This window comes from Engystomops pustulosus, chromosome 4 (genome assembly GCF_040894005.1).
Source record: "Engystomops pustulosus chromosome 4, aEngPut4.maternal, whole genome shotgun sequence".
NCBI lineage: Eukaryota > Metazoa > Chordata > Amphibia > Anura > Leptodactylidae > Engystomops > Engystomops pustulosus.
The window spans coordinates 51,959,571-51,983,821 of NC_092414.1; the positions used below are offsets into that span (position 1 = coordinate 51,959,571).

The 24,251-nt window shown below is 40.9% G+C and overlaps 1 protein-coding gene across 5 annotated transcripts in view; it reads left to right on the forward strand.

Moving 5' to 3' along the window:
- Positions 1–24,251, forward strand: part of ATP10B (ATPase phospholipid transporting 10B (putative)) — a 326,471-nt gene that overhangs the window by 249,829 nt on the left and 52,391 nt on the right. For all 5 annotated transcript variants that reach the window (XM_072145901.1, XM_072145903.1, XM_072145902.1 and 2 more), the window contains one exon: positions 15,923–16,127. In XM_072145901.1, coding sequence (XP_072002002.1) covers positions 15,923–16,127 — 205 coding nt within the window. The remainder of the gene's footprint in view (positions 1–15,922; positions 16,128–24,251) is intronic.

Below are 24,251 nucleotides of genomic sequence, written 5' to 3' on the forward strand. Positions count from 1 at the left end.
TTCCTGAAATATATATATATATATATATATATATATATATATATATATATATATATATATACAGGCAGTCCCCTACTTAAGAACACCCGACTTACATACGACCCCTAGTTACAAACGGACCCCTGGATATTGGTATTTTATTGTACTTTAGCCTCAGGCTACAATGACCAGCTGTGACAGTTATCAAAGGTGTCTGTAATGAAGCTTTATTATTAATCCTGATTCTTATGACAATCCAGCATTTTTAAAATCCAATTGTCACAGAGACCAAAAAAATGTTGTCTGGGATTACAATTATAAAATATACAGTTCCGCCTTACATACAAATTCAACTTGAGAACAATTGATTTTGGAAAATTTAATTTTTTTGTTTTTATATTTGATCTACCGTATATACTCGAGTATAAGCCGACCCAAGTATAAGCCGAGGCCCCTAATTTTACCACAAAAACCTGGTAAAACCTATATATTTTTTACTCGAGTATAAGCCGAGTTTGGGTTTTCAGCACATTTTTTTGTGCTGAAAAACTAGGCTTAAACTCGAGTATATAAGGTATTTGAAACTTTTGTTTTCATCATTTTAAATCATTATTAAATAATGTAGAACCCCATAGTTTATATAGTGGCCATCACTCCTCAATAGACACAGAAACATATACACAAATTTACACTGGGACACACTTTTGGTAGACTCTGGTATTATTCTGCTTAGTACCTTTACATCTTATAGTACTGTATGTAGATTCCATCTCTATGAACAGCCAAGGGCCTATGACACACTTAATCTAGTTATTCCCCTCCCCAAACCTCCATCAATATTCTTTCATTGCATCTATAATAAGGTAGGACTAGGTTCCCAACCTTATTTCTATTCTTTTTCTATTCTCATAACTTATCAAAAAAATGTACCAAGCCACCTCTTCAGAAACTACTTAAATAATCTTACAGATACTTGATATTTTTAAATCTCAAAAACTAATAATGAACTGTAAAATAGTAACTACAATTAGAATTACCTAGCTGTTGGGAAAATTTTGAAAACCCTTTCATTTTTATGGGCATTGGAAAAAAGATCTACATTTTTATGAAAGGTCTTCTAATTTTCAAAAGGCTTTTAATCTAAGCAAAAATAATCATACAATTCAAAACACAGTTCTAAAAGGTATTTCCCGGTATATAACTGGAGAATTGTGAGAGATCTGAAATGAGACTACAATATTTGTTTATATAAATACGGCTGATCCAGTCACCGATTAGTATTCAATCAATGGCCGTTGTTTTGCAAAGGATTATGGGTGCTTTAGTGATCACTTGCTTTCTGTGTGGTTATGCTTAAGACATTATGGTTTGGTTTGCTTAAGACACTATGTGGTCATGTATTCCCCTTGTAAGTATATACTCTACTGACTATATCAAATAATTGTGCAAGGAGTGTACAGATCATAAGAGTGGCAGAGCCTCCTGAGATTCATATCTATGTGATAATATGGAAGGAAGTATGCACAAACGTAACAATCTTCTTGAGAAATATTATCCTTACAGACACTCTGCAATTACTTTGTGAGTGTGCTATTAATATATGTTTAGTAAGTGGTATAGGAAATGACCCAGGCAAATCATCATCAGTTTTAATAGGTTATAATTGCTCATTCATTTGCTGCTTCCCTGTAGATCTGGAGTATTGTCATCCTGGTTGCTTCATTGTTGGGTGAACATGTCATGGAAATGAATGTATGAATTACTGCAGTGGCACTTAGGGATAGACACATTACCCACTTGATTTCACTGTAATTTAGCTATATCTTCAGTTTTCTGCTCAATTTGTCGATATTACTTTAGAATTTAGAATGGATGGTGGTTTTAGGGGGAAGTACTTATGGCTGTGCTTTTTTTTGTGATGGTATTTATAACTGTGTCTCCTTCATAATGGTTCATAAAGCTCAGATTTGTTGACAATACCATATTGGCAATGATTCTACGGAGAAGTGAACTGCCCATTAATGGGATGCCCGAGGGTTCAAAAGTTGGTTACAGGAAAAATAGCTGAGTTTTTATAAAAATAATAAGTAGTGATACAAAAATGTTAAGAAAAATATGATGCATCAAAGGTATAGTTGGTTGGTCAGGGGAACGCAACCTTTTATTGTCTAAGGCTACATTCACACGGACGTATGAAAACGGCCGTATACGTACCGTTTTTTTACGGGTTACATACGGCCACATTCATTTCAATGGACAATACGTCCAACCATTTATATTGCCGTTTTTGACACTGGAGTGTACGCACCGTATACTGGCCGTATAAAAATATAGAGCATGTCCTATTTTCTCCCGTATTTCAGTTCTGTATGCCCTAAAAGTCTATGGGCATGTATAAAATACGGGTTAAATACGTGCTGCATACGGATGAAAAACGTCACGTATATACGGGCTCATACGGCCCGTAAATACAGGACTGGAGAAATCATACGGTCGTGTGAATGTTAGACAGTAAATCTCAAGATAAGAATCCCTACGGTGTGCTGAATTTTTGGCCTGGCAAAATTCAGTGTATGGAGCAAGAAGCAGTTGGCTCCTAGGTCTGTGTAGTGGCTAGTTGTTGTAACTGCAGAGTTGTATCCTCAGAATCTACCATTGATCAAAATACTTGAACAAACTTTTTAATGATCTAATCATTGATGCTATGTACACATTAGATTCTAATGTGTATACAGGATCAATGAAACCATTACAAGGAATCAATGGGTAAAATAATCTGTATGCAGTGAAACGTCTCCAAATGACCACCTGTTTGAGACCATACTTATCCACACATTTCACACGGGATACATTTTCAGTTCACCATATACTGGCTGATATCTTTCAGAAAATCTCCTCTGTAGAGGTTAATTTTTTTATTCAAATTTGGATATAAGTCTGTCATACTGCTGTGTGGTCCTCAAGATCTCAAGGACTTCCTTGTCATGGAGGACACATTGGAAGTTTCTGCAGTCCCCCTTCTAAAATGAAAGAGCTATATTTATTAACCCTGGCAACCCCTTTAATCATAATGAAAAACATGACTGCACATAAATCAATGAAATGTTGTTCAGCAATGTTTAGAAGGGTTGATTTACAGCTTCATTAATACATAATTATAGATATAAGCCCCCAAGGCATATGTACGGAATTCGAAATTAAAATCTGTACTTTTCACCAGCTGCACTTAAATATATATAGCTGATAAATACCTTAAAAAAGACTGTTTACTAAGAAAATGCTCCGGAAAAATAAATAGGAAATTTGATAAGAACCTGCAAGTAACATTTCAGTTTTCCCACGTTGCAAGCTATTTGTGTTACTTTGAGCAGATTAGGTATTATTATCCATAGAGAACATACCATTTCTCATGATTCTCTCAGCATTGCATTTACTATACTGTACAACCAGACAAGTGGGAATAACTACTAATGCTATACTTAAGAATGAAATAGTTTTGTATGTATTTGTATTTTTCATATGTGTATGTTTCGAGATGATAAGATTTTAACTGTAGTATATGGGAACAAGTTATGTATTTAGATTATGTTGTATTACATACATAGGGGACATTCGGCACCTCCTTGGGACAGTTCTATGCTTGTCTTTGGAGCTCCGCTGCCAAGATTAATTGAAGTGGCTTTGGCCCTTTAATAAATCTGTGTCTATAGTGTTTGTATGCTCAGCTTTAAAAGTTGCATACAAAGCACAGCATATACGCCAACAGGGAGTGGCATGACTAAGTACTAGCAAGTCATAAATTTGTTTCTGTATGGCATTTCCGAATAGGCCAATAAGACTATTTAGCAGCAAAAATTTGCAAACCCCCCAACATATGTTGCAACTTTATGTATATGTGAGATTTATACAGTGTATGTGTGTGATGCCGCTGTTTACTAGCAGAACAATTGCGCTATAAATGAGGGGTCTCTTATGAAGGACCTCTCTGTGATGTCTATATTTGTGTGAGCTAGGTTGTAAAAAATTCTCAGTCCAAGATAAGGAATGAACTGTTTTTACAAAGTTTCTCAACTCTGCGTCTTAATCACATTTTTATGTAAGCCGTGGAGTGGTCAAAGGTGAACATACCCTATTGCAGGTTTGATTAAAAAAAAAATTACATATGGCTACAGATCACTGAAACCTTGACTAAAAAGCTCAGGATTTGCCCAGAGAAGACAATAGATCCTTTGTAGGTATAATAACAGCTGTGCCTTTCAGAAGATCCCTAAACACTGGTTACATAATAATATATCTGATATATATATGTATATCTAACTTACCCTTAAATTTTTCAAAGCCCTAAATTAAATTTGCTGACATACCGGTCAGCTGTTTGTGTTCTATGCAAATTCTTGTATTTTTATCATAACTGTTAACATGTCTACTACTTAAATGAAATACAAACATTTCAGTCATTTCTATTAGATTTAGAAGATTACTTTATAACAAAATCCTGCATTCCAAGCTAAATGATTGCAATGTTTTAAAAAAAACTCTCCTTTCAATGTTTGTAGTATGCATCTACATTCATACTTGCATACATGCATCTATGCAGACTAGTGCATGCCATGTGTAGGATAGTGCTGCTCAGTCATATCCCTGTCAATAATCCTTCTATATGATGACATGAATATCCATGCTAAACACTCTTAATAAAAGCCCGGATTAGCCTACAAAGGCTTCCTTAAAGACAAACAGTCCACAATAATGTAAACCGACATCACAACAAATTAGAAATAACACAAAACAAGTTTTGTAGTGCCCCATCAATACATGTTTACATGTCAATAGTTCCCCTCGGTGAGCTGATTTACACTAGTAAAAGCAATTCAGATGTTGTGGAGTTTCTAAGTGAATGTCTATTTAAGAAAACAATCCGTGGGATTCTTATTTCTTGTACCCAGCAGCGTCGTCTAGCATGACTGCTTCAACAAGCAGCTTGAAAGATGTTTTAGTATTTTTCATTTTTTTATCCCAGCAGCTATACTAATAGTTTTGTACTCTAAGGTAGTATCAGCCCTAAAATAAATATTTAACCCACAAATACTTGTACATATTCAATGAATTTTTTGTAAAATATTTTACCAAGGGTCTCCAATAAAGCTAATGAGAAATAGAGCATAATGGTCGGTTATTGTCTCCAAAGCCGGCTAACTATTTTGCTCAGGTCGCCATCGGAAAACATTGGCGCTCTGGTGGCCTACCTATGCATAAATTTCCTTAAGGAGGCATATGAGTCATGTACTGTATACAGTATATATAACAAAACTTTGCTTGTGTTTTCAGTTATTTGCAATGACTTGTGTACAGCGGATTCATTTTCTTATTAGTAGTACATTTTCTGATTTATTACTGAACCAGAACCTGTCCACTCACCCTCACTAATAACACAATAGGATCTGGCACGGGTGTAACTCTTTAAACGTCACCAGCAAGGATCAAAGATTGAGACTCCCTGAGATGTCATCTTGGAGTGACGATCCCAGAGTAAATGGCAGCATGCAATGCCACTGGCACATAAAGAGTTAACACCTGTGATCATTGCCAGCAACAATCGCGGGTGTTACCTTAGGTAGAAATGGGGTGGTGAGCCAAACACAGAACTCAGACTTCCCCGCGTACGGGGACATGAACCCACATAGTAGTCTAGGGTGGTAAAGTCATAAATCATAATGTTTCTGGTGGCCTAAAGTGGTGAAACAAAAATCGTCAAGTGTTTTTTTGATTTCCTTTCGTTGTGGTTTTGTGAATATGACAGTATGGATGTCCCTGCTTTGTAAAGAGTTGATGAATATTCTGAGCAATACAGATAAAAGCGGCACCAAATTTCTTTGGAAATCTGTTTCGATACTTGTTGTAAATATTTTATATGCAGATCAACACTCTCTGTGTATAAAGGGAAGCATTGGGTTAATATGAAGACCTAAATACACTGCATTCCTTATCTTACAAGAATAGAGTACCCTATTGACTAGGGAGAACTTGTCTCCTCACAGACACCCTGCAATGCATCAAAACTATCATGGCCACTTTGCTAAACACAGGATATAAATCACAACTGAAAACCCTTGTAGATCTACACATTCTGTTTGCCAATCCTTAGTGTATAACACATCGGAGTCACAAGTAAATCAGAATCAAAGACTTGAGACAGCTCTTTCAGTTCTACTTATTTTATCTTGTAAGTACAGTTATACAATGGAGCATGTGACCTTATTATTTTGGGATAATAATTATTAATATGACTCATTTGTAATTGTAAAATATCTGCCTCTAAATTCATTTATTAAAAACATCAAAAAGCAAAGTATAGCAGATACAAAAACAGTGCATCAATAATACATAAAGCCTAAATAATTTTAATGGGTTATTGCAGGTTCTTTAAAATTTTAAGGGTACCTCCACATTGGACAGAAAAAACATTGGATTTTATTGATTTTCTGTGGCAAATCTAGATATTTGAAGATACTAGTATTGAGCAGCGTCAGATTTCTGCATATGCATTGCAAAGGAAAGTCCGATAGATGGGCAGTATTTTACTGATGCAGATCTAGTGGAAGATTCGCCAAATGGAAAACCTATAGGTGTTAATCCAGGGTAAAGCTGTCCCCCTTATCCAGGTGTGGTGTTGTTCTTTCTGGGATCTCAAGCTTTAAACATTGTTGGCTTCTTGAGGATGTCAATGAGTGCCCTCCCGGATCTTCAGGTCCTAAGCAATTGTTTGGGCAGCTTTATGTGTATGGCGCATACAACTGTCCCAGCAGAATTTTTTACCTATATCTGGACTGTAGAACAAAATGGAAACCCACAGATGTTGAAATCTCAGTGGAAGTTTAATCTAAAATAGTCTGATGCACAATAATGTATTGTTCTGGTAATAAGTGCCTTTTACTGGATCATTATTTCAGATAATTATATTAATGGAAAATGATTTTAGCTTCTCATTTAATTAACTTATTACATCAGTTTTTTGGGATTAAAGTTTAAAAAGAACATTCTACAGTTACATATGTTAATTGATAGATTTTTTTCATTAAATTAATTTTTGTCATTCGTCTCTTTGACCCTTATCACTGTGCCCCTTTATAACATATTTACAGCGTGAGGTTGGGATGGGGCAGTGCCGGCGTTAGTACTGGGCATACCTGGGCTAATGCCGGGACTCAGAGCTGCTGGGGGGGGGGTCCGCATAAGGCGTATGTAACAAATCCATGGGCGGATAGGGGGCTTATATAAAATAACAATGAGAGGGCTGTTTGGTATGATAAACTAGGGAATATTTTAGACAGTTTTTTAGTTTCTGAATTTTTTATGCCGTCATGTGAGCTCACTGCAAAGGGGCCCACTGAGGTTCTGTCGCCCAAGGGCCTTCTAAAATCTGGTGCAGCTGCAGCTTTAAAATATCCTGGTTCATTTAAAATGCTGGTTGTTTTTTAGGTGGTAGAGCATTCTTTAGGCCGCCGGACTGGTGGCTACTACTATTTATATATGTATATATACATATGTATGAAAATGTTGATTGCTCTGTAAGTTTGTTTGTATTGTGGCAAATCCTTTTGGTATATTTTAGTCTCTGCTTTGCCAGATTCATAATCTCCTTCTAATGGAATATTACAGTGGCCACATGTGCAAATTAATCATAAGGGAATGTCATAAAAATCTTTGTCCACAATAATTTCCTAATAAACCCACCATCTAGTATAGCATTGTACAGGATAATTGGCTTCCGGGTGACATAAATTGACAATATCTTTTGTTGCTTCAGCAATACATGGGTTTAACATCTCATTAATTAATACACAAAAAATGGGTTATGCTGTAAAATCTAAGAGGATGTCTTTAAATGACATATCATTTGTGTTATATCTTCCCCTGGCACCCTTATTTAGTATTGTAATAGGACTTAATGTGATATTTACATTCTATGCTGAGGGATTAGATTACTAGATTACTCATGTTCACATAACACGTTTAATCAAATAGAGAACGCTGGAGTACAAAGATGAACGCTTGATGCTCCTGTTAGTTCATCGTAAATATGCACAATGCACAGTGGATTTGCCATTCATATTTACCATCGAAAAAAGGTGCTGTACCCATGGTACATTTTTTTTCATGAAATTTTGAGATAAAATGTTAAATCAGTATTACTATAATAATTCTAAATAATGTAGATAGATAATTCACTTCCCTTCAGAGATATCAATGACAAAAGAATTCTACTATAAAAAAACAAACCCTTCACATTGTAGGGGTCCCAGGGATGATGTCATTATTCTCCAGCCACCTGGAAACTCATTTAACTGCATTAAAGGGGATGTCCTTTATTAATTAATTGGGACTATTAAAGAGTTACACTGCTAATATCAGAGGTTCCTCTGATCACCTAAGGAAGATCTTGCTTTACAGGCAAGAGCTGTTAATATTGTAAACTTTTTGCAAAATGTAATAGTCAAGTGTAAAAATATTTTGAATGTGCTCATCATTGTCATGTATTAGACAATTTTTGTATTTAAATTCACTAAACTGTAGGCAAATGGGATTAAACCATTTATATTGTTATTGTTCATTAACCTTGATGACTGAATACTGAGCAATCATTCCCTGAGAACAAAATTTTTGGGAGGAAATAATGGATCAATAGCTTTTATGCATTATTTTACTATTTGTTTCATTTTCTTGATGATCTTAAAAATGTTTCCAATGTGATCCACCAATACAGCTGACTGGAAAACTGTCCTGAAGGGTTTTCCCAGTGAGACTTGTCTAAAGAATGATGTGCAAAAAAACTTGACCCAATGCAAAGTCTGTAGATCAGATCCCTACCATGTGCCATTTATAACAAATGTGCCCTATTATCTGGTTCTCGGCACCCGGTCACAGATACAGCTCACGCCTGGGCAGCTGCCAACTATAGGTCTCATTAACTGTGTTTGTACCAACTATTTACACTTTTTCCTTGAATTCTTAAGATCCATTTGGTTGCCCTTAAATTTCAATAAACCTAACACTAACCCAGCAGATAACATAATTTTAGTATTGAAAGATAAATCATACTGATCTATAATCTTAGCTTGGTAACATCTGTGATCATTATCTCATATTAGTGGAATATTAGTACATGACTGGTTCTTACAAACCTCAGCAATTAGTGTCTCTTATTAGAGTAATAGAGAAATGGTTTGACCTTTTCAGAACTAATTGCTGTGACATGTGTCAAATAACTAAAATCTACATATATTACCCTTCTTTGTGCAGAATTTCAGCTGCAAAGATAAATCATTTAAAAAGTTTTATATCGGCAAAGGCAAAAACTGTTCGGTTTTATTTTTACAATAAAAAGTCTTATCTGATTTTATTACTGTGACATCCCGGAGGCAGTAAGATTCCTTTGAATAATATATTTTTTTTATCATCAGTTAATATTTTTTTCTGTTCGCTCCAACTATCCTTACAGGCCCTGCTATATTGCAAAGGTTATATTAGGGAGTTAAGGGAACCTGTCACCTCTGACATGCTCCATAAGCTGCAAACATTACCTCATTCTTTGCTGAACATATGTCCAATTGCTGCTTGTAAGAGGCCTCTGCATTCCACCGTTGCTGTAAAATCAATTGTTATTCCTTCTTTTATCTAGGAGGCATAAGGTCAAAAAGGCGAGGGAGCTGATGGATGCAGTCAAGCTCCCTCCGACTCCTCAGAGTTGCCATGCCTTATGCCAACTATTCTCTGCTGCAACACCCCTTTCTGCCCTGTTAATTTCCCTCTATGTACAGTGCACATTTCAGTTCAGCACCGAACAGCTTCGGTGCATCATGGGAACTTGCATAGGAGAAACTGTGTTGGAGCTGTAGGGTGAAGGTATGAGGCAAAGTAGCCGTGAAGGGTGGAGGGAGCTTGACTGCAAGCATATGCTCCCTCGCCTCCTTGCTTTTATATCAATAAAACTTGATTTAACAAAAATAGTAGAACGCAATTGGACACATGTTCAGTAAAGAATAAGGTAGTGTTTTCAGAGGTATCATGTTCCCTTAAAGTGTGGTACAAAAGAAAAAACCTTTTGTTGACTGGTTTAAATTGTTGCCCCATAAGACCAAATGGCCCAGAATATGTAGGTAATTTTACCTTCATTGATTCCCACCTCCTTGTGATTTCCACAGTGCTGTCTTATTACACCTCTGTGCACTTTTTGACCATTAGTGATCTCCTAACAGAAGGATTATTTCAGTCAGTGATCAACCACAGTGTTGACAATACACCTCGATGGTAGACATAATCATACTGCCGTTTTTAGGTTTATTAGGTTCATTCAGCATTTTGGTCCTTAATAGTGTTGAGCTAATTTGAATCACAAAGTTTGTATTCACCATCACTGACAGAGTCTTTAAGTCTTTAACTTTAAGTTCCACTGGCAGAGTATCCGCTCTCATGTATTAGTGTCGGCGCTCATGACCATAGTAATTTAAGTGCCATTGGTGACTTTTCAGCAGTAACAAATGGTTGGAGTCAGGGGGTTCCCGGACTTGAACTAGTTTTTACATTTTCGGCCGAACCCGAATTTATGAAAATATTGCATAAATTACTGTTTTTATTGTAAAGTTATACCCAAAGTTATAATTTTTTACTTTTCACACCACTGACTCCTCAAGAAAGATTAGAGTGCAGGTAAACTTCATACATTGCCATGAGTGTCTGCTCAAGTATGTGAACAGGAATGCTTCCTTCAAGGAGTTATTTCTCATTGTGAGCCATGTGCCTGCTTTCTTGTCATACAGGATAATGAACTTAAATTAGAGCTTACTTCTTGGGTGTAGTCTGTAATGTGTAAGATTGGGATTCTTGACAGCTCTTGTATTACGGCAATATTCCTCATGCAGTTCACGTGAGCGCTCTTGTAATGAGAATGTTTCAATGATAATGTCATACATCGAATGTCACATTTCATATTATGGGCAAAATAACAATCTCTTGTCTTTTACATGCCTGCTATAACTTCTACAGTTTCTGTGCTTACAATAATAAACCAATATCCTTTAGGCCTCATGCACAATAACTGTAATGGGGTTTGTGATCAGGCTGCAAAATCACAACCCTAATAGAGGTCTATGGCACCCAGTGATGGTGTGGTGTGTCTCACTGCACCGTGACCTGGCCACCATACACAATCTGAGACGTCCTAAAATTGGCCATTTTAAAAGGTAGCCGCTGAGCTTTCAATGGGAAGGTGAGGATGCTTAAGTATTTATTTCAAATTCATTAAAGATTCAAACCCAACCTCTACCAACCCCTTATCCTGGATATAATGGGAAACTGATGTACTGTATTCTGGAAAATTCAGGAAAAAAGGAGTTTTCAGTAATGTATACTGTTAGCTATAAGGAGTCAAAGTCTTTCATATGCAGAGTACAAAGTATGTTTGCTTGCAAATATCTGAGCTTATTACAATGACAGACTAATTTCTGTTGTAAAGCTGATGATGTAAGAATAAATACCCACTCTCCATACAGATTATTATTCAGTATTAAGATTATTGCAGCTTCTGTGAAAAATCTGAGCTACAATACCAGACACAAAGCACGGACAGGTGTGGCCATGTTTTAAATTGGAATGTGAAATGTTTCTTAATCCTAAACATCCCCATTATTCTCCTTAATTACTGTCAAAATAAGTTGTTTTTACAACTTTTTCCTTTCATCTTATACTACCTATTTTTTTATACTAATAATATACTTATATCACTGTATTTTAAACTTAATATTTTTTTGCATTTAGAGATGAAGACACAGAAAGCACAATCAATCTATTCTAATCCTCCTTCTCCGTAGTCAGATAATTGAGCTTTATTATAGCAGTGCAGCAGTTCCACAATGTAGGGCTGTTATACTTCCTTATAGTCAAGCAAAGTAATTAAAGTGAGAGTTCCCTTTCTGTTCTTTGTCTTATCTCCTCCCTAAGAAACAGTATGTACTTTGCCTACTGTCTTTTTCCAGTGGCTCACAATGGAGCTGCTATCACTGCTTTGCCTTTCCGTACACTTTACTCTAAAATGGAAACATTAGAGGCACGTCAGCTTTGGCTACTGGGCACAAGCATCCGGGCAAGGCTGTCTCTTCTCCTTTGTGTCATATATTACTGCAGGATAATGGCTATATTGTGTCTTATTTATTTCTGACACGCTGCAGAATGTCATCTTGATAAGTGCAAAAAATAAGAAAGGAATATATAAAGGATGTGTTTTATCATGTCACGTTGATGTCAGTGCAGATATAGAAGAAAAATCAGTTGTCAGCCACTTTTTATTACCTCTACAACTTTTAAAGTAACTATTTGACCATTTTATATATAAAATCTAGACATATACTGCCATTAAATATTTTTTATATTCTGTGATAAAGTAATTATTGACAAGTATGATATGTTGTGTTTAGGTTAATTTAAAATTTTGGAAAGCATTTCTATCTTTACTTAGATGGGATGTGCCATTTTTGATCTTTCATTCTGATCATGGGAGTCAAACTAGTGAGAATGATGGGCCTGTTCCCCTAGTTTAATGCAGCAACATGTTGACCTCATTCATTCGCTTTGCTCTTGCCAGATTGCAGGATGCTGGATTCCAGATCACCACCAGAATTAGTAGTTGGAAATCAATTTCTAAAACTGGGAATATCCCTTTAAAGGGGTAGTCCACTACATTATTTTGATTTCCTAAACTAAGGAAAGCTACATTTAAATATAGGGCGCTCTGCGTGGTAGAATGTGTAAAAGCCACAACTCTCATCCAAATGCTGCCATCTCTACCTACTGCTGTTTGGTAGGGATACCAAATATCTGTTAACCTGCATATTAACAAGGCAAAAATCGTCTGAGACTCGGTTCACATTGTTTTGTGCCATACATTGTAAGGACACGTCTGGGGGATTCTAATTAATATTTTAAAGGGGAGCTGCAATTGGTTGATAAATCTCCCCCATAGTCTTTCCACCCTGTCTTTTTTGATGTATATGACATATATTGGTCAACAGCTATGCCTCTGTCTGCCCCTATATGTCAATGTATACACTGAGTGTATACACCAGGAGCACTCCCGACGTATGCACTGAGTGTATACAGAAAACATGATGTGAACCAGCCTCATATGCAGTAGACTGGCATCGGTTTTTCATGGATCCTCATAAACTGTTGTCTATGTGGGGCCGGTGAAAGACCGTTCTAACTAGGACGTGTTCTACTAAAAAGATCTGTTGCACGGTCCGTTTAACTAACAACCATGGCCGCATATCCATAACATTCAGTGTTGTGGTCTTTTCTCAGGATTGGTGAATGATCAATAAAGCAAATAAAATTAAATACTCTATTAATTTCATAGGACGGGTTGAGTATGTTTTCAGTCATATCTGGCAGTCCCAAAGCATATTATTCTCGCAGCAGATTCTGAGCCCCTCATCTAGTGATGGGGGGAATCAAGACACCCATTTGCAGACAATAAAGGCTTACCATGTAGATACAGTGATAACTTTTGTTGGGGGGGGGGGGGGGGGGACAACTCTAATGCTTTATATTTACCAAAAAATTATTTCGTATAAGATTAAAATTTAAATTTTTTACCCCTAAACAGCAATATAGTCTGCTATGCATGAAATATTGCAAACTGAAAAACACCACCACTCTATTCTGTAGATTTATCAAAGTTCTACGCTGTGAGCAATGTATAATATTCATGGCTGTAGACACTACACTCTTACCGTGTGTAGCACATTGCATGGAGCACATAGCATGGAGCAGACACTTGAATTTCTCAGAATCTTGTTTCTCATTGTTCTTTTCTTCTACTAGAAGATGGTTAAGTTGTCCTGACCCAGGAAACAATGCAGAAAAAAGGGCAAATTATAAGCCAATTCTATGCTCTGGTTCTCCTTGCCTGAGGTTATTTTCTTCTATTGTTCTGATTTATTCTTTTATTAGACCACAAGTTCCAATTTAACCTTATTAAACCCATGATAAAATAATCAAAACTTGCAATATTATCATTTCATATCATGTCTCACTTATGTATGTTTACTTAAAGACATACTGGATCTTTCTGTATTGACGGAGGGTGACAATATAAAATGTAAATGAACATCTGTAAATTGTGTCAAATCCCATCAGTAACTGATGTTTAACTGTGTACTGCCCTTGCTGCGGAAAGAACACTGTTTTTATTAAAAACACTCAAAGGGTTAATAATTCCCTTTCACTGGTTTGTACTGGCTCAAATAAAGTTGCAAACTTTGACATTTTCAGAGAGAAGAAATTGGGTGGGGTCAGGCTATGACTCTCTCTGCAAAGCGATGGCACCGATCTTGGGCGTTAAGATCTTGTTGCCTCTTGTTGTCATGTGCTCTCCGGCTCAGAGCACCAACAATTTACCATTACTGGTCTGAATTTTAACGGCTTGCTTATCACTACTAATTTTAGGTGCACCTTGTTATGAATTAGGCCCCTTTTACAATGGCTGTATCTGGTTGTATAAATGCCCCCCATGCTATGGTGCCCAGGCGGCAGTACGGTTCCACTCACATGCACTGTATCGTGCATGAGGAAAAGATAGAAAATGTTCTATCTTTCCCTGCACGTACGGCCAGGCACCGTGCATGATCTTGAGAACAAACCTACAGAACCTATTTTGTTCATAACCTGGGGACTGTCAGTACTTTATTTCTTCATTTACTATGTGTATAAGGTTACTGTCAATGTTAGAGCTCTGAACAGGTCTCATTATAGCTTTAGTGAGGTTAAAGGGGATGCAGAAATGGAGACAGAAATCTTGAAATATCAGTTTAACTGGTTGTAGTATGTGCACTGAGCTTGTAAAGTGACGGGAATGCACTGTTTAATGAGTAAAGAACAATACTGTAGATGGATACAATCTCCATCTATCTTTTGTTAGGTGGATTTTCCTACTGCTGTTAGGGCAAATTCGCACAACAGTGATAATCGACCATGTGCCATCTGGTTTTTTATCTATGGCTACAGACATTGTTTTAACTGACTCTGGAGGTTAAAAAGCAGAGACTGTTCCTGCATACCTTCCCATCTGTAGACATACTATATGTAGATAGACATGTGTGTTGTATATGTTTATCACTGCATTTGATGTACCTATGTAATTCGTCTGTCATTTGAAATGCCTTTTTACCTTTTTTATTAAAAAAAAAACTCAATAAAACATTTATATAAAGAAAAGTACAGCATGTTCTAGTCAGAACTGTTTTTCATGAAGCAATATCATAGACTGTAGTTTATGAAGAAACATGAAAAATAGCTGACAAACTGGCTTTGAAAAATGGAAGGAAAGTTCTTCACGGGTACATTTTATTTGCAAATAACCTTTGTGTAAGGGAATATATTGTAGTCCTCACACTGCTTCTGAGTTGACATATCAGGTGGCTGTTTAGTGGCTTCAAATGCATACTGCCCCCCATCTACAAATAGGCTATACAATTGTGTACAGTAAACCTTGATCTTTGAAAGGGGGTTTACACAACTGAACATTTTCCTGTATATAAAAAAAGATGAAACGGGTCTGGTTAATGGGGGTCACCAATTTCTTCTTGCTGTGGTTGCATTTGAATTGAGCAACCGTCAAGCACGTGCACTTCTGCTCCATTCAACATCCATTAGACAGCCAAGGAAAGGATTATCAGCCCCTATAAACACTGAAATGGAATAGCAGGACACGCCCTTGAAATAACTGAGCCATTGCTATCTCAAATTTTACAAGAGGGAAATATTCTTTTCATGCAGCCAAACCAATATGTTTTGGTATGGTATGGTACTCCAGATAATTGCATGACTACTTAATATGTAAATAAGGTACTATAATAAAGAAATAATTTCCATTATTTGTGTTCTGTTGCAGAAAAGAGAAGACCTACGTGGACAAGTGCTGGAAAGACGTCCGTGTTGGAGACTTTGTGAAGCTGTTCAGTAATGAAATAATTCCAGCAGACATATTACTTCTCTACTCATCTGACCAAAATGGAATTTGTCATATAGAGACTGCTAATTTAGATGGAGAGACAAATTTAAAGCAAAGACGAGTAGTTAAAGGTTTCACAAACCCAGTAAGTATGCTCAAGATTTTAATAATAATAATGGGAACACATAAACTAAGCCAAAGTTCATTATCTTTCAGACCCTGTTCCCAATAACTTCATTACATTTTTTATTCTAGTACAAAGGTTGTAACTAGAGATGAGCGAACACTAAAATGCTCGGGTACTCGTTATTCGAGACGAACTTTTCCCGATGCTCGAGTGCTCGTCTCGAATAACGAACCCCATTGAAGTCAATGGGAGACTCGAGCATTTTTCAAGGGGACCAAGGCTCTGCACAGGGAAGCTTGGCCAAACACCTGGGAACCTCAGAAAAGGATGGAAACACCACGGAAATGGACAGGAAACAGCAGGGGCAGCATGCATGGATGCCTCTGAGGCTGCCTAATCGCACCATTATGCCAAAATTATGGGCAACAGCATGGCCATGACAGAGTGACAGAATGAAGCTAGATAGCATCTAAAACATCCAATAATTGACCCTGACACTATAGGGGACGGCATGCAGAGGCAGCGGCAGCAGGCTAGAGAGTGTCATGGCGACATACCCTAAATGGACTCAGGCTTCAAACCAATGGGTGGCAGAGAGGAACCAAAGGAGGTGAGCAAGAAGCGCTCAAATAATATCGGTACATGATAAAAGTTTGCCAGTATATTTTGTGGATTACACAGCAGGGTGGCGACAAAGTTAACATGGAAGCCATGAAAACAACCCAAAATTCTGCCTGACACAGCTCGTTTGATAAGGGGACCATGTATGGAGGCAGTGAACTAGTAGTAGATTAAAGGTGCTGCAGTTAAAACTATGTTAGTTGGATCTTGGCATGGAGCTGGCGCTCCGCTGCCAGGCGAGCTTTCGCCAATCCAAGCCCCTGTCTATAGGCTACTCCCCAAACAGCACTTCTAAGAACCTTTTGTATAAGATCAAGTGTAGTAGCGTTCTTATAAGTTTAGGATATGGCGGGTGAGGGGAATGTAAACAGATGCGCAAGAAGCGCTGAAATAATATCCCTAAATGGTAAAAGTTTGCAAGTATATTTTGTGGATTACACAGCAGGGTGGCGACAAAGTTAACAACTTTGATGTGGAATGCCCTGTAATAGCTCTTGGGCGGTGTGCCTTTTATCGCCTAGGCTCAGCAGTTTCAGCACCGCCTGCTGTCGCTTAGCGACGGCACTGCTGCTGTGCCTAGAGCTACCGACTGATGGCGCCATGCCCACGGATGGTAATTCGGAGGAGGAGGAGGTGGAGGAGGGGTGGGAGGAGGTATAGTAGGCCTTTGAGACCTGGACCGAGGTAGGCCCCGCAATTCTCTGCGTCGGCAGTATATGACCAGCCCCAGGGTCAGACTCGGTCCCAGCCTGCACCAAGTTAAGTGTAGTAGCGTTCTTATAAGTTTGGGATATGGCGGGTGAGGGGAATGTAAACAGATGCGCAAGAAGCGCATGATGCGCATGGAGCTGGCGTTCCGCTGCCAGGCGAGCTTTCGCCAATCCAAGCCCCTGTCTCTAGGCTACTCCCCAAACAGCACTTCTAAGAACCTTTTGTATAAGATCAAGTGTAGTAGCGTTCTTATAAGTTTAGGATATGCCGGGTGAGGGGAATGTAAACAGATGCGCAAGAAGCGCTGAAATAATATCCCTAAATGGTAAAAGTTTGCCAGTATATTTTGTGGATAACACAGCAGGGTGGCGACAAAGTTAACAACTTTGATGTGGAATCCATGAAAACAACCCAAATTTCTGCCTGACACACCTCGTTTGATAAAGGGACGATGTATGGAGGCAGCTATATGGACGACTTTTGGAGGTAGCAATGGAGACAACGTGTGGAGGCTGCTATGGAGACAATTTAATTTGGATAGTGCCTGTATGTGGCAGTCCCAAACATTTTTCAAACCAGAGGAGCAGGTAGGTGGCCCTCCAGTAAAATGGGATAGATTGAGTGCCTGTATGTGGCAGTCCCAAAAATGTTTCAAACCAGAGGAGCAGGTAGGTGGCCCTCCAGTAAAATGGAATAGATTGAGTGCCTGTATGTGGCAGTCCCAAAAATTCTTCAAACCAGAGGAGCAGGTAGGTGGCCCTGCAGTAAAATGGAATAGATTGAGTGCCTGTATGTGGCAGTCCCAAAAATTGTTCAAACCAGAGGAGCAGGTAGGTGGCCCTGCAGTAAAATGGAATAGATTGAGTGCCTGTATGTGGCAGTCCCAAAAATGTTTCAAACCAGAGGAGCAGGTAGGTGGCCCTCCAGTAAAATGGAATAGATTGAGTGCCTGTATGTGGCAGTCCCAAAAATTGTTCAAACCAGAGGAGCAGGTAGGTGGCCCTGCAGTAAAATGGAATAGATTGAGTGCCTGTATGTGGCAGTCCCAAAAATGTTTCAAACCAGAGGAGCAGGTAGGTGGCCCTCCAGTAAAATGGGATAGATTGAGTGCCTGTATGTGGCAGTCCCAAAAATGTTTCAAACCAGAGGAGCAGGTAGGTGGCCCTGCAGTAAAATGGAATAGATTGAGTGCCTGTATGTGGCAGTCCCAAAAATTCTTCAAACCAGAGGAGCAGGTAGGTGGCCCTCCAGTAAAATGGAATAGATTGAGTGCCTGTATGTGGCAGTCCCAAAAATTGTTCAAACCAGAGGAGCAGGTAGGTGGCCCTGCAGTAAAATGGAATAGATTGAGTGCCTGTATGTGGCAGTCCCAAAAATTGTTCAAACCAGAGGAGCAGGTGGGTGGCCCTGCAGTAAAATGGAATAGATTGAGTGCCTGTATGTGGCAGTCCCAAAAATGTTTCAAACCAGAGGAGCAGGTAGGTGGCCCTCCAGTAAAATGGAATAGATTGAGTGCCTGTATGTGGCAGTCCCAAAAATTGTTCAAACCAGAGGAGCAGGTAGGTGGCCCTGCAGTAAAATGGAATAGATTGAGTGCCTGTATGTGGCAGTCCCAAAAATGTTTCAAACCAGAGGAGCAGGTAGGTGGCCCTCCAGTAAAATGGAATAGATTGAGTGCCTGTATGTGGCAGTCCCAAAAATTGTTCAAACCAGAGGAGCAGGTAGGTGGCCCTGCAGTAAAATGGAATAGATTGAGTGCCTGTATGTGGCAGTCCCAAAAATGTTTCAAACCAGAGGAGCAGGTAGGTGGCCCTCCAGTAAAATGGAATAGATTGAGTGCCTGTATGTGGCAGTCCCAAAAATTTTTTAAAACAGAGGACCGGGTAGGTGGCCCTCCAGAAAAATGGAATAGATTGAGTGCCTGTATGTGGCACTCACAAAAATTGTTTCAAACAGAGGACCGGGTAGGTGGCCCTCCAGAAAAATTAAATGCATGAAGTACTATAGCAAGAGCCAGTGGGCCCTGTCAAAAAATAGCCATTTTCCTCTGCTTTACTGTACAAAGAGGAGGAGAAGGAGGAAAATGAGGAGGAGGAGGAGGAGTGGATCAATTATTCAGGTTGAGCTTCCTTCACCTGGTGGAGATTGGAAATTCTGAGAAATCCAGCCTTTATTCATTTTAATAAGCGTCAGCCTGTCAGCGCTGTCAGTCGACAGGCGTGTACGCTTATCGGTGATGATGCCACCAGCTGCACTGAAAACCCGCTCGGACAAGACGCTAGCGGCAGGGCAGGCAAGAACCTCCAAGGCGTACAGCGCCAGTTCGTGCCACATGTCCAGCTTTGAAACCCAGTAGTTGTAGGGAGCTGTGTGATCATTTAGGACGATGGTATGGTCAGCTACGTACTCCCTCACCATCTTTCTGTAAAGATCAGCCCTACTCTGCCGAGACTGGGGACAGGTGACAGTGTCTTGCTGGGGTGACATAAAGCTGGCAAAAGCCTTGTAAAGCGTACCCTTGCCAGTGCTGGACAAGCTGCCTGCTCGCCTACTCTCCCTCGCTACTTGTCCCGCAGAACTACGCACTCTGCCGCTAGCGCTGTCAGAAGGGAAATACTGTTTCAGCTTGTGCACCAGGGCCTGCTGGTATTCATGCATTCTCACACTCCTTTCCTCTCCAGGGATGAGAGTGGGAAGATTTTGCTTGTACCGTGGGTCCAGGAGAGTGAACACCCAGTAATCGGTGCTGGAATAAATTCTTTGAACGCGAGGGTCACGGGATAGGCAGCCTAGCATGAAATCTGCCATATGCGCCAGAGTACCAACGCGTAAGAATTCACTCCCCTCACTGGCCTGACTGTCCATTTCCTCCTCCTCCAACTCCTCCAACTCCTCTTCTTCTGCCCATACACGCTGAACAGTGAAGGACTCAACAATGGTCCCCTCTTGTGTCTCGCCAACATTCTCCTCCTCTTCCTCCTCATCCTCCTCCACCTCCACCTCCTCCGATATGCGCTGAGAAACAGACCTCAGGGTGCTTTGGCTATCAACAAGGGAATATTCTTCCCCCGTCTCTTGTGACGAGCGCAAAGCTTCCGACTTCATGCTGACCAGAGAGTTTTTCAACAGGCCAAGCAGCGGGATGGTGAGGCTGATGATGGCGGCATCGCCACTGACCATCTGTGTTGACTCCTCAAAGTTACTCAGCACCTGACAGATATCAGACATCCACGTCCACTCCTCATTGTAGACTTGAGGAAGCTGACTGACCTGACTACCAGTTCTGGTGGAAGTTGACATCTGGCAGTCTACAATCGCTCTGCGCTGCTGGTAAACTCTGGATAACATGGTCAGTGTTGAATTCCACCTCGTGGGCACGTCGCACAACAGTCGGTGAGCGGGCAGTTGGAGGCGGCGCTGCGCTGCCCTGAGAGTGGCAGCATCTGGGCTGGACTTCCTGAAATGCGCACAGATGCGGCGCACCTTCGTGAGCAAATCAGACAGATTGGGGTATGTCTTGAGGAAACGCTGCACTATCAGATTTAACACATGGGCCAGGCATGGCACATGTGTCAGTCTGCCGAGTTGCAGAGCCGCCACCAGGTTACGGCCGTTGTCACACACAACCATTCCCGGCTTGAGGTTCAGCGGTGCCAGCCACAGATCAGTCTGCGCCGTGATGCCCTGTAATAGCTCTTGGGCGGTGTGCCTTTTGTCGCCTAGGCTCAGCAGTTTGAGCACCGCCTGCTGTCGCTTAGCGACGGCACTGCTGCTGTGCCTAGAGCTACCGACTGATGGCGCCGTGCCCACGGATGGTAGTTCGGAGGAGGAGGTGGAGGAGGGGTGGGAGGAGGAGGAGGCATAGTAGGCCTGAAACACCTGGACCGAGGTAGGCCCCGCAATCCTCGGCGTCGGCAGTATATGAGCAGCCCCAGGGTCAGACTCGGTCCCAGCCTCCACCAAGTTAACCCAATGTGCCGTCAGCGATATATAGTGGCCCTGCCCGGCAGCACTCGTCCACGTGTCCGTGGTCAGGTGGACATTGTCAGAAACGGCGTTGGTCAGGGCACGGATGATGTTGTCTGACACGTGCTGGTGCAGGGCTGGGACGGCACATCGGGAAAAGTAGTGGCGGCTGGGGACCGAATACCGAGGGGCGGCCGCCGCCATGAGGTTGCGAAAGGCCTCGGTCTCTACTAGCCTATAGGGCAGCATCTCCAGGCTAAGCAATCTGGAGATGTGCACATTAAGGGCTTGGGCGTGCGGGTGGGTTGCACTATATTTGCGTTTCCGCTCCAGCGTCTGGGGTATGGAGAGCTGAACGCTGGTGGATGCTGTGGAGGATGGTGGAGGCGACGATGGGGTTTTTGTGCCAGGGTCCTGGGCAGGGGGCTGACTAGCAGCTGACACAGGGGAAGGAGCAGTGGTGTGCACGGCCGGAGGTGAACGGGCTTGTTGCCACTGAGTGGGGTGCTTAGCATTCATATGCCTGCGCATACTGGTGGTAGTTAAGCTAGTAGTGGTGGAACCCCTGCTGAGCCTGGTTTGGCAAATGTTGCACACCACAGTCCGTCGGTCATCCGGTGTTTCCTTAAAGAACCTCCACACTTCTGAAGATCTAGCCCTCGCCGCAAGAGCCCTCACCACGGGAGCTTCACTAGTTGACAGTGGCGCTGATGCACCAGCTCTGGCCCTGCCTCTCCGTCTGGCCCCACCACTGCCTCTTCCAACCTGTTCAGGTCGAGGACTCTCCTCCGTCTCAGAAGCACTGTGTTCACCCGGCCTCTCAACCCAGCTTGGGTCTGTCACCTCATCATCCTCCGATCCCTCAGTCTGCTCCCCCCTCGGACTTCCTGCCCTGACAACAACTTCCCCACTGTCTGACAACCGTGTCTCCTCATCGTCGGACACCTCTTTACACACTTCCACTACGTCAAGAAGGTCATCATCACCCACAGACTGTGACTGGTGGAAAACCTGGGCATCGGAAAATTGCTCAGCAGCAACCGGACAAGTGGTTTGTGACTGTGGGAAGGGTCCAGAAAACAGTTCCTCAGAGTATGCCGGTTCAAATGCCAAATTTTCCTGGGAGGGGGCAGACTGGGGGGGAGGAGGCTGAGGTGCAGGAGCTGGAGGAGTGGGGATTTCGGTGACATGGGTGGACTGCGTGGAAGACTGACTGGTGGTGGACAAATTGCTCGAAGCATTGTCAGCAATCCACGACATCACCTGTTCGCACTGTTCTGGCCTCAACAGTGCTCTACCACGAGTCCCAGTAACTTCAGACATGAACCTAGGGAGTGTAGCTCTGCGGCGTTCCCCTGCTCCCTCATCAGCAGGTGGTGTCTCACCCCGCCCAGGACCACGGCCTCTGACCCCTGCAGTAGTTGGACGCCCACGTCCCCGCCCTCGTCCTCTACCCCTAGCCCTCGGGTTAAACATTTTTAAAATGAGAGTTATAACTTTTTTTTTTTTTTTACTTCTTTTTTTTTTTTTTTTGTGTTTTTTTGTGTTTTTTTTTTTTTTTTGTGTTTTTTGTTTTTTTTTGAGTTTTTAAAACCAAACAATCCTATCCTATTGCTATGGCTATTTTCTAGCCAAGTATCAAAGGAAGCACACTACTATGCCAGATGAGATGACACTGAGTTATTGCCTAATAGAAATCCAACCCCTACTGAATTTTGCCACTTCGGCCTTTGCTATGGATATGTGCGCCACTAAGCGCAGAACACAGCGGTCGCAAGTCTCACTACAAATTGCTCAGAATTGGCAAGTACATGCACTGCAGAAACTACAGCCACCAGCAGATCAACCAGAAATCAAATATATAGAACGCTACTGTAGGCTTCAAGAAGCTGTTTGTATTCTCCTATGGCTATTTTCTAGCCAAGTATCAAAGGAAGCACACTACTATGCCAGATGAGATGACACTGAGTTATTGCCTAATAGAAATCCAACCCCTACTGAATTTTGCCACTTCGGCCTTTGCTATGGATATGTGCGCCACTAAGCGCAGAACACAGCGGTCGCAAGTCTCACTACAAATTGCTCAGAATTGGCAAGTACATGCACTGCAGAAACTACAGCCACCAGCAGATCAACCAGAAATCAAATATATAGAACGCTACTGTAGGCTTCAAGAAGCTGTTTGTATTCTCCTATGGCTATTTTCTAGCCAAGTATCAAAGGAAGCACACTACTATGCCAGATGAGATGACACTGAGTTATTGCCTAATAGAAATCCAACCCCTACTGAATTTTGCCACTTCGGCCTTTGCTATGGATATGTGCGCCACTAAGCGCAGAACACAGCGGTCGCAAGTCTCACTACAAATTGCTCAGAATTGGCAAGTACATGCACTGCAGAAACTACAGCCACCAGCAGATCAACCAGAAATCAAATATATAGAACGCTACTGTAGGCTTCAAGAAGCTGTTTGTATTCTCCTATGGCTATTTTCTAGCCAAGTATCAAAGGAAGCACACTACTATGCCAGATGAGATGACACTGAGTTATTGCCTAATAGAAATCCAACCCCTACTGAATTTTCCCACTTCGGTCTTTGCTATGGATATGTGTGCCACTAAGAGCTAAACACAACGGTAGCAAGTCCCCCTGCTAATTCCTCACAAAATGGTAAAAGATGCAAATTAAAATAAAAAAAGTAGAACGTTATTGTAGCCCTAAGAAGGGCTGTTGGGTTCTTTGAGAATCACTCCTGCCTAACAGTAAGCTAATAGAACACCCTAACGCTTTCCCTGACCAGCAGCAGCTCTCTCCCTAGCGGCATCCAGAGACAGAATGATCCG